The sequence below is a fragment of the Chamaea fasciata genome, unplaced genomic scaffold, assembly GCF_029207755.1.
Source record: "Chamaea fasciata isolate MVZ Bird 193981 ecotype frontalis unplaced genomic scaffold, bChaFas1.0.hap1 SCAF_3, whole genome shotgun sequence".
In the NCBI taxonomy this organism is placed as follows: domain Eukaryota; kingdom Metazoa; phylum Chordata; class Aves; order Passeriformes; family Sylviidae; genus Chamaea; species Chamaea fasciata.
The window spans coordinates 93,360,758-93,372,720 of NW_027094088.1; the positions used below are offsets into that span (position 1 = coordinate 93,360,758).

Sequence of the window (11,963 nt, forward strand, 5' to 3'; positions counted from 1 at the left end):
CCTAGAAGAGCAGGAAAAGAGAAGATGGCATGGGGCTTCAACTTTCAAGTCCACTAGCCATGATACAAGATGGGAAGCAAACTTTATCTTGCACCACAGTAAAATGCTTCAGCACAAAAAGGGGGAGCAGCAACAGAATTATGCTTCATGTTAGGTCTTTACAGTCCAGCCTGAGGCTTTCATATATACAGGACAGCAGCTATTGAGAGAGAGGAGGGCAGTCATGTCCTCCTCAATGATCACTGGTACAGCCCATGACAACAGTGCTGCTGTGCACATTTATCCAGGCTTAGAAAGTAGTCTGTGAGTTATGTATATTTTCCCGCTTGTGTTCAGGAAGCTCAATGGCCAGAAAAACTGGAAGGCCTTTCACTGTCTGCCTCCAGAAATGCTTGAGTTTGCTTCTCACATTGCACGGGGCCACTCAGCAAGTTTTCCTCCCACTCCTTCCACTGCAGTATCAACTGCTACAATCCAGCACATCTAGGAGGATTATAAAGGGGATTTAACAAAGCCATTATATGCATGACACTTATCAGCTACAGCATAACTTTCAAATGAAATAAGCTTAACAACATTTTTAGAGGCCTAGGAAAGGCCAGTCTCTTACCATTGTACAACAGGGGTTGGAAATCCTTGCACAGTAAAGCAAAGGCTCACAGACATCTTTTCCCAGACAGTGTGAGACCTCAGGCGCACTAGAATTTCAGGGGCTCGACTTATTCTTTCTTCAATGACATGTCTTTCTAGAGCCATATTTTCTTCTACCTATTAAACGTGGGAAAAGAACAGAAGCATCAGGGACCAGACTCAAATAGGCTAGGAGATCTAACTTTAAGTTCACAAAAAGATGCTTCATCACTACTCATATTTGAAGCACAGGCCTAAATTTTGGTATATCTTGTAATTTTTTTTGCATAGGAGCAAAAAGATTCAGCAGGTACCATTCTTTGCACGGCAAGTCTATCCAGATGCTCTCGAGCACGGTGCCTGGCTGTGTGAATCTCTTTTTCCAAAGCAGACAACTCACTGGCAAAACGAATTCTTTTCTCATCACTTACATGAGACTTTTGTTCATGACTCCTGTGGGACAAGAAAAAAATGTTGTGAAGCTTTAAGTTTGTCACTCATACACATCAGGCAACCAAGGGCTCTGAAACCATATCAGTAGGATGTAAAGCTTAGGTTAGGAATCTTTCTTAGCATCAGTCTGTGTATCCTAATAATGGATATATGAAATCATGTGAATTTTCTTCAAAATTCTTTCCACCTGTAATTGTGGGGCCATAGCTCTAAGTCTTGAATTTTGCTGTGCTCTCATTGATATGGTTCCCCACACTCCTCTGGTAATCAAGACCAAAAACCTGCCTGGCCTCCTTCTGACCCCTGATTTTCCTTCCCATGGGCGAAAGAAGGCAGAGGAGTGAAGGCAAGTTCTGTGCCTGTTCACAACCTATTAGAAGTTGTGCCTTGCTTACATAGTACCCTTACCTTTAGAAGCTTTAGAACCTTGGAGCTCTTGTAGCTCCATGGGCTGTATCACCCAACCTCATCTGAAAGATACAGACCAAGGAGTTCACAAGGATTTGATGAATGGTTGCATGCAAAAAAAAGCTGTCCCTTGACAGGGATGAGCAGGAAGTATTATAGAAACTACCAGGAACATATAAAGTTTTGAAAAAATCGTGAGTTGTTCCCTGGAAACCTAACTCCACAGATTTTTCGGAATTCCTAAAAATATTTCAACTCATAAATATTCTTAGGAGGAGCTAGCTCCTTCATTCATGCAGATTTAGTAAACAGCCTACGCTACTCTTTTCCTTCCCAGGACAAAAGAAGGTACTGAATATAAGGTATTTCTAACATGTCTGTCAATATAATCAACAAACGGCAAGACTCTGAAAACATAACCCAAATATGAAAACTTCCATGAAATTCAGTGAATCAAGATATTATTTGTCTGATACTTTAAAAAAATTTCTTTGTACCATTTCAATGTATTTTAAATACCAGCCGTGTCTTGCCATGTTTTTATATTGCTGAAATTAAAAGGTTTTTTAAAACTTTAATAAAAGTATACAAAATCGTTTGATTTTCCTAGAGCTTTCTATTCTGAGGTTATATATTTCAAACCAATCCAAGTACCAGAACCATATAGATGTATATGATTTACACAACATATTTTCTATGAACAAGGCAGAATTCCTTCTTGTAATATAAATCCTCCATGTCTTTAGTGCAGTAACTGTAGAGCAAAGCAGAGCAGAAACAGTAAATTCACTAAGGGGAATAATGTCATAAGCACAGTTACTCTGGGACTTCTTATCAGGGTGGTAACTGAGACATGACAGTAAACCCTTTTGATATTCAGGAAAGAATTTAAAATGTTTAAATTGATACAAATTAGAAACTTAGGAATAGTGGAGTAGCTCTGTTCAAAATGAGTTCTGGGCACCAGGAGGATTCCAATTTTTTTGTTTGTTTGTTTTAAAGCTATTTTCAAGGGTCAGAGTGGGGATTAGGGGAACAACTCGGGGTTGAAATATGAGACTGAAAGTGACACTCAGTCATTTAGTGTTTCAGCCAAAACAGATTAGTGAAGAACAGTGACAGAGAAGCCTCCAATCCTGTCAACTCTGAAAAGAGCCCTGGCAAAAGAGTTGGGACCAGAGCCACTACACAGGTCAGACCAGACCAACAGAGCTTTACCTTTTCCTGGATTCCTGCATTGCTTCGTGCGCCAAGGTCCGTGCCCTCCTGGCACAGAGTCTACATGTTGTTTTGCCCAAGCCAGATGACTCATAATAAGCAGCCTGCCTGGAAGCAGCCCTTCAAATTTAAAAGACATTGTTTTAACCCAGAAATTCAGGTAAAACATGAACTCACAAATGTCAAAGAAATTACTTTGAGCTGAATGAGCTGAACACCACGACTGAGCACTGCTCAGTGAGAAACCTTTGCATCTTCACTAACTGCACTAGGTGCTGATTGTCACTTCTCCTTCAAGGGCTTAATACCCATTATCTCTCACTGGGGATCATTAGACATTTTATTTCATTCTACTGAATTTATATTTATTTCAGTCTTCAATCATTCAGGTGTGATGATAGCATTTCAGTGAACCCCAAGGGAACCAGCCAGTCTAATACACAAATCATAAAGATTCCCCGTAGCATTGTCTGTTTCTAAGCAGCCCTGCTTTTCTATATGTCACAGAACTTTCTGCAACTGTTCTCCTTCGTAAAGGAATCTGGACCAGCTAGACAACTAGGTAGGCATGTTAATTACTAAGTAGGGAGAACGATGATTCTGAAGCAACCACAATACAAAGTTTCAGGCTTTGAGATAAAAAGAATGTGTATTTTCTCTTTAAAACTCTGAGATTTCAAGCAAGAAGCATTAAGCCTTCATTTAAGTTTTAAAAAGGAAATTGAATCACAAAAACTATAATTAGTTATAGCCAACTTCAGGAGAAGGGATATCATCATGTTATATGGAAGAATGGGTAAAAAAGCTTATTTCTATGATTTACAATAAATTTCACTGCAATTTTTCTTAAGTCAGAGTTTCAATTTTAGCCTACAAGGAAGAATTTTCCATTTAGAGGACAGGACAGATCCTAAGCTAAAATGTCTGTGTAGTATCTTGCAATGTTGCTAGGAAGTTTAGCTATGCTGGCGGGAGATTATAGGCAAGGAGCATGCCAATGGAAGGAAGTGGAAAACTGTCATTCTATATAGATCACAATTTTTTTTTTGAGTGGAGGGGAAAGGTAAGTATCTTGATTCTAAGGACTGACTACCCAAAACAGAGACCTGTCTGTGCTCAAATACATGGCACTTACTTTCTTGCTGCATATTCCTCAAGCACATATCTTGTCTGAATGTTGCGATAGGACTGATCAAAGTGCTTGTGCCTCCTCTGGTAAAATGGCACTGCTACTGAAGACATATTTCCTCTGTGACAAGCAGTAATTCCTGCAGAGAGTGGAGTTAGCCATACATTTAGCCGTGCACACATTCAGCCATATATTTCAGACGCTTTGGTTTGATATTTTTTGATATGTAGACATGTGTGTGAACATGTCCAAATGTATAAAAATTGCACCAATTTGTGACAAACACAGCCATCAGTCACACATATGGGTTCCTCAGACTGCATCTTATCAGTGGAACAGTGAGAGCTATGGAATTATAGATGATAGCGTAAAGGATATTTCACTCGATCATTTTTCCCCTTCTTTACAAATGTCATTTAACGCCTCCAGAGAAATTTCCAGGGATGGAAATTTGACAGGTTTTTGGCCATTGTTAGACATTTCAGCTCTCTGCTCTTCAAAACTTAAACTTTTTCCATTTTGGCAATTTAGGCTCACTCTGTTTTGTCCAATTCACCATGACAACAAATAGACAGTATTCACTCACTTTTGTAGCAGACTATTGAAGATTTTCTTTACTTTTCTTTCCTGCTCCCTTATTTAAACTCAACAAAGCTGGCTCATGCAATCTTTTCCTTTTTTTTTCTTTTTTCTTTTTTTTTTTTTTTGTTTTGTTTTTGTTTTTGTTTTTGTTTTTGTTTTTTTTCTGGACTATCAATCATTCTGGTTTCCTTCTTGTGGACTTTCTCCAAATATGGCATAGTTTTTGATCAATATTTGGATAGAAGGTTCTAAGAAATATTCAGGATGCCCCTAGAAGCAGAGTGGGGGACAAGAGCACATTTCCCACTGAATGTAGAGTTAAGCAGATTAACAACCACATCATTAAAAGAACACAGGGGTGCCCACATCCCTTTGTTCTCATTAGAAATACGATGACAGCTTCTTGTGAAAGTGGGGAATATCATGAGCCAATTTGTGAGTAGGTGCCAGCTTGTGTAACTGCTGTCTTGGTAGGGTATGGGGTTCTCTGCTCCTGGGCCATGTGACCCAAACAGTGGTGAGGGATCCCAGTTGAATAGCCAAAACCTTCCCCACAAGGCACCTACACTTTGGTGACAACAGAAGCAAGCCCCCAGTATAAGCCTATAAAGCAGATGAAGATTTAGTTCAGGAAATTACTGCAGTAACCTCCACTACCCTACTAAAAGCTGAGGGGAGCATCCCTGTTGTTAACGCTCCCTGTAGGGTGCAGGCTGCCAGCTCCATGCCAGCACCCAGGGCACAGGCTGAGGCACAACCTGGGATCCACCTCAGGGCACCCATGGCAAGTGAAGCAACACCAGCTCACCTAGGAACATGTTAAGAGTGTGTCAGGGTCCTGGGGACAGCAATGGACCTGACTGTCCCAGCCCAGCCTCCTCCAGAGCTCCTCCTACCCTGCCCAAAGCCCATGACCCTATGTCAGTCCCCAGGGTCATCAGTTTCTGCCCCAGAAATGACACAGGAGAACCAGTCTCCAGCTCCCCACAGCCTGGGCCTGCCTGAATGTGGACCATGCCAAGAAGAACCTGCCTCAGACCCACACCAGAAGTCCAAATTTGTAACAAAGTGTCATATAAATAAGCAGCTTCATGATGGATATCAAATGAAAGCTCAAAGGGATTTGAATAGAAATCTTATAAGCTCATTTAGATAAAACATTTAACAAATTAAAATGACAGTATATGCCATATTTCCAGCATATAGCATTAATCAAAAAAGGGAAGTGCTAATCATTGGTGAAGTAGAGTAAAAAACTGTAACTATGTCTGATTGCTCCTTGCACATACTCAAGGGCAGTCAGCTGCTCCCAAATTATGATGTTCTCATATCAGCTACTTTTACTTTTCCAAGAAAAAGTAAGGAGCAAACAGTAGATATATTTAATAGAAGTCCCATCTTATTTTAAAATATTCAGAGATCTAAAGAGAATTTTACAATTTATCACTTCCTAACAGCATCTTCTGCATAACTTAGAGTTACCTTTTCAGCTCTTTTCCAAGAGATATTAGAATGACAAGTCACAGGTTCAGTAACAGGAGCTTTAGGCAAAGCACAAGACACTGCAAAACAAAATTTAAACAGATTTACAACATTACTATGGGGCATTAAAGAAATATATTTCTATGTTTATAGAGAAATAAGAAAATTAGCATGACCCAAGTTTATTCAGCACCTCACAGAGATGCTGGCTTAGTAAGATGCCCTCATGCAATGCTGAGCTGACATGGATCCCTCACGGACCTATTAACTCATCATATGACACAATGTCTTGGCTACATGAGCAGAGCTGCACAGACCCATGAGCAGCCTTGGCTTCTCCTAGTTTTGATATCTGTACATCATGTGATGCTACATCTCCAGACACTGAACACTGGTTTTCTTCCTCCTGTCTAACTGTGGGTTAGACAGGAGGGTACATGACTAATTGGGTACATGACTCTGGATTTCCACATTAGTTCATATTCTATTTTTAATTAGCCTTTTTGACTAAATGAAGGTGCAAAAGACAAACACAGATTAAGCTTACTCCACTGTTAAGTACTACTCATGTTTACACGTGGCCAAGTTAAATAATTCTGTGAATTTATCAACATGCAATTTAAATGTTGCTATGTATATAATTCACACTGACATCCACTTTATAAGGATTGTAGAGAAATGCCCATTTATCTGGACAGATCAGTCTAAGTTATTTTCCTTTCTGAGAGAGGAGAAAATACCATTGTCATTTACAGTACAGCCTTTTTCACTAAATGTAAAACTTACATTTTAATTAGTGTATCTTCTTCTATTTTCTTCTATATTTCTTAAATGTCAGCACCCAGGACTCCTCAAATTTGGGTGAATGTATTTTTCATTTACCCAAACACCTTTAGTATAAAACAAGGGTAGCTATCTACTCACAGCCTTCATACAAGCAATTGACTGAGCTTGTTAGCAGCCAGACTCACTTTGCCTTCTGCTAACACAGAGGGGAGCTGCCTGGCAACAATTCGAAATGTAATAATAATCATCAGTTAATTACAAAAACGTTTGCAGAGTATGTGTTTAATACTTAATAGTGCTGCAAAGACAAGTATCGGAAGAGAAAAATCAAAGTCCCACTGTAAAAGCAGCATTTAGGTTATTGAGCTCCTGATAAAAAAAGTTTATTCTGTATTCCTAAGAACAATATGTTGACCATTTTACCAGTTTTCCACTGATACACATTTTTATCAGAAGTTTGAAATATATTCTAATATTTAGACAATATACCACTAAGTCAGTTAGAGAACATGATATGCTGATGACAGCTTAACCCTAGTGAATTTATTGATTTAAGTGAATCAAAATTTTATTAGTGACAGTGTCTAGAGACCTAGACTTGCCTATACTGGCAAGTGAATTGGTAGAACTGACTCAAAAGTGAGATGAAGGAATTGGTCTGGCAGAGAAATTGGGGGAAAAAATCCCAGTGGAAAACTGAGAGTCCAATGACAACAGCAACAAAAAAAAGAGTAAGTCCAGAGAAAGACAAATTAATTATCTGAATGATTATAACAAATTAAAAAGCAAATCTCAAGTTTTACCAAGTCCTACTGCAAGAATTTTGGAGGCCTTGCTGAAATGCATGGCCTGTGTGTCATAAACGATCCTTAAGCTACAACCATATGCATCCTGTTAACAAACCTGGGTTTCAAGAAAAAGACATAGAATTACAGGAAAAAGATGAGCCTAAAACGTTTGGTGTCCCATCTGGCCTTAACATTGTTAGTGCAATGCAGCACCATTGTACTCCTTTCTTTTTATTATTATTATTATTATTATTTGTTTCTATGACTGTAAATGCTGGGGACATCAAAAGGACCAAAAGCACACTAATCCATGTGCTGTAGAAACCACTCAGAAGACTATTAAACACGAAGAGAAATACTACCTCAGCCAAAATATCCTTAAGGATTAATGATATAAATCACAGATGAATTAGACTGTTCAAGTCAGTTTACATAAACATACATTTCTTCATGCTTTGTAGCATGTGTATAAAAATTTTTACTTGACCATGAGTAAAAGGCCGAGCTCCCAAGTCAGGATATGCATAGTTTTTTGACACAGTAATACTGATCAGAATAGAAAGCCATAATCTAGGACCATGTGACAGGGGGTCACATTCTTGAGTGGAGAAGCCAAGGGTCTGATACAAACATTGTTCGTCTGATAAGTGAGTTAATTTAAGATTTAAAGGACAAGCAGTAAATTCTAGCACGATCATTTACATTGCCTCAGAGAGCAGGCACACAACCAACTAAATTGATGGATGGCTTGACAAATGCCATGGTAAGAAGAACATGGCTGCACTCACCATAGATAGACAACTTGCATTCCCAGATTCAGAAGACTCGTGTCATGAGCAATGCACTGTACAGCATGTATTTTCTCAGCCTGACCTGCCAGTGCTATACCATGCAACATGCACTTCTGTGCTCATCTCTGTTCCTGGCCATCTGCAGGAGTGCCAAAAATTATTCACAAGTTCTTGCCTGTCCTCATATAGCCAGAAATTTATTTGACCATTTGCACTGATTTGAGGGCTTGTCCCATTTTTTCCATGACTTAGACAATTTTTTCTCTACCTCTCTCTTGTTCTGCTAGCTATTCTCTGCATTGCTCCAAGTTAAGTGTTTTCAAGAAGATGCCAACTTATACTTTCATGGTGCTTAAAAGTCCCTGATATTTAACTGATAAAATATATTTAAATCCATATCCCCTACATACCACAAAGAAATATAGGGAAAAAAAATCTTCTATTAATTGGCTGCTCATAATGGCCAGTATAAAAAATTACCATGTTGCCTCAAAAAATATATGATCCTTTCTAGATGGTCATATCTATGCTGTAGAGATTGTATACTTAATAACATATTATAATTTTCTCCCATAAACTGACTTTGGTGGAAATCTTGTAAAACCATCATGAGTCTTTATGCAGCTCTAGACACTGCAGTCTAAACACAATGGGATGTAGAGGATCTGGTTAATTCTCTTCCATTTTTATAAGAAACTAATTTGATGAAAAACTGATTGGCAAAATTTCTAATATGTCTTTCCAATCGTTTTTTCTCTGTACACATGTGCATATTTAAGTCTTTCAGAGAAAATTATGATTTGTGAATTTAAAAACCTACTCAAATATACTGTTATTTTAAGAGGTTTAAGTCCTTCCATTGAAGATCTTGTTCAGTCCACATAAGAATTCAGTTTTAGCTTTTTTTACAGTAAAAAACAAATGTTCATCATTAAAAAAAAATCATATGGAATTCTCACTTGCTTACTCTGCTGAATGCCAGACATCATTCAGCAAGGTTGAATGCTTTTTGTGTTCTTCTTTTTGATTTATTTAGCTGCATCATAATGGTCTCAATCACACCTCCTTTTAATGGAAATAGTATTTTCCTCATTTCACCAATTGGTTTTAAACAGATTAAAATAATCCCCGAAATGCACAAATTACTTTTGTTTTTAAACATAATTTTAAAAAATTAAAAAGAATAGTTCTCTCCTCTATTTCTACTTATCTGAATACCCAGCAAAGCAACATTTTCAAGCAGCTGACAGTACTGGCCATATCAGATCTGTCTATCATTTTTACTAATTTCATACATTTTGAATGAGTAGACCGTCAACATTTCCCAACATCAAATTATACAGTTTTCAATGACATACAGAGAGATTCAGCAATTTAATGCAAAAATTTGGCTACAGCACATCTATGATTAGTTAGAATGAACACCTTGACTTTGTAATAGTCCCTGAATGGCTTGTTTCACGCTCTAGTTAGAACAGTTAGTGTGGAGGTAATTTGAAATATACAATGGGTGGTCACAGTCATGTCCACAACTCTTGATAAGGACCTGTGCTCTGTGGGGGTGAACAGCAGGCAGAGTCATGGGTACCCTTCCCTCCAGCAAGACAATTGTTGTGGGGGGAAGCACCAGATCCTGTATTTTAGTGAGTCTATAAAAGAACATAATTTTGCATTTTCTGTGGCTCTCATGAAAGAAAGGAGTGGAAACTTCCAAACTGACTTTCTTTCCATATCTCTAATAGAAACTGAACAGTATATATCCCAGATAGGATACTAATGTGGATGTTACCTCATGAATTCATGATCATACAAGACTGGGAATTAAATGAGGCTAAATTTGTCCACGTTGATTTGAATCCTTGCAACCCTAACATTCCAAATGCACAGAGTTCAATCATGTTCTGATAAAGTTCGAAGGCTTCCCTCCACTTGATAAGTGTATTATATCCCTTCAACTGTCAGCTAAGAACATGGGAGAGTGAGATTATAAAAATAATTTCCCATCATCCCAAGATTCATTATCCTTCATTATAGTACTTTTATTGGCTCATAGGCATTATGAACACACAGGCATAATTTCAAGAGCATGAACTTGATTTCCCAAGACTATCAGTGGTATGTAGCTGGAATTTTCATGTGGCACAGAACATATCACTTAGCTTAGAGCAACACAGACACCAGGAACACCTCTTCTGGAAACATGTACTTGAGAGCATAGCAGGCACAAAATAAAAGTAATTTTATATATATATATATATATATATATATATATATATATATATATATTTTTTTTTTTTTTTTTTTTTTTTTTTTTTTTTTGGCCTGACAACGTCCCATTCTTCAGCAGGCCAAATAGTTTTGCCAGCTACTATAGGATTTTATGCTTAGTTATTTACACACAGACTTCAGAAAAATCGTACGGTATAAGCACACAAGAAAGTGGCATTGCCAATATTTGTGCAATTGGAAAAGGATATATATGAATAGAGCTATGGAGTTCTGTAATGTAGTTCTTTATATGCAGAAAGAAACAGAGGGGATGTAATACACAATCAAATCAAGGTGACTATACACTGGACAAAACAATCTTACTTTATTTTTTTGCTTTGTTTTCCTTTTCATTAATCAATTTGTGTCCTACTTATTGCTTGCTCTCCCTGAGGAAGGTAATTTTGTTTTTACAGGAAAGCACTCAACCCCTCCTAAAAGCACTCTTATTTGTTCTGTACAAGAAAAACATGAATAGAAAATGAACTTACCAAGGAATATAGAAAAACTGTAAAGCAGAGAGGAAGACCAGCCTTTCCCAGCTTAGCAAGCCCTGCCCAAGGAAAACAAGTAATTCCCCTCTCCAAAGGCTACTGCCCCTTCACTCCTATTTAAGGGCAGATGCAGTGCTATATTTAGAACTAACCAAGTGATTCGCCCAAAACTGGGGTCAGCCTAATACACAATAAGGCAGCGATATGAAGGCAAAAGAAAAGCATTAGCCTATATGCAGTTTATTACTGTATTTTAATAAAAGACAAACCTCATTCCATTAAAAAGCAGTTGTTCATGTTAAAAGTGGGGTTTCTTTTCCCAGCAACACCAAGCCTAGGGGAAGCAATTAAATTTCAGAAAACAGTTTAATTTTTTTATTTAGAAAAGTTTGAAGTTTTAAAATGATCAGCAACTTAGAAGACCAGTGAGGAGAGGCAAACTCCAGAATATTATTAGTAGAGACATGAGATCCCCTTGGTGCGCTGGGCTGTAAAATGAGCCTCCCTATTGCTTCCTTAAGAGCTCTCTGGATGTGAGAATGTCTGCAACATATGAAGGCATACTAGTTGTATAAATCCCCTATTATTTCCATCTCTGTTCCATCACCAGTCAATCTAAGAGAGATTTTTGTATGTCTTATAGGTAAAGTAGGAAAAAAAATTAATATGCAAAGAGACATAAACTTTCAGAGGAAAAAATACAGCCAAAGCAATCAACTCTGAGACCTTGGTGGTTCACGATGGTTCCTGCTTATTACTAACTAAAATGGATGCTTGCTGCCTGTAGGGCTCCTGGGTTTCTGTCCAGAAGCTACAAGGCACTACTGTGATGGCTCTGACATGCCTAGATGGCATGGAATAGCAGCACTGGCTCTGCAGAGCTGATAGGCTTGGGATCAGTCACTCTGCCCCATTTTGGTGATAGACAACTCCA

General features: G+C 38.1%; 1 protein-coding gene across 3 annotated transcripts in view; it reads right to left on the reverse strand.

The window, feature by feature from the left end:
* MYOM2 (myomesin 2) overlaps nt 1–11,111 on the reverse strand; it is a 78,596-nt gene extending 67,485 nt beyond the window's left edge. For 2 of the 3 annotated variants that reach the window (XM_066179813.1, XM_066179811.1), the window contains exons 1-6: nt 11,027–11,111; nt 5,903–5,982; nt 3,845–3,977; nt 2,710–2,829; nt 945–1,083; nt 611–768 (exon numbers count right to left, since the gene is read on the reverse strand). In XM_066179813.1, the coding sequence (XP_066035910.1) occupies nt 611–768; nt 945–1,083; nt 2,710–2,829; nt 3,845–3,951 (524 nt within the window). In that variant the 5' untranslated portion in view covers nt 3,952–3,977; nt 5,903–5,982; nt 11,027–11,111. Of the gene's footprint in view, nt 1–610; nt 769–944; nt 1,084–2,709; nt 2,830–3,844; nt 3,978–5,902; nt 5,983–6,688; nt 6,817–11,026 lie in introns of those variants that run through there. The other variant, XM_066179812.1, reaches the window with a different exon arrangement.
* Between the last annotated feature and the right edge of the window lie 852 nt (nt 11,112–11,963).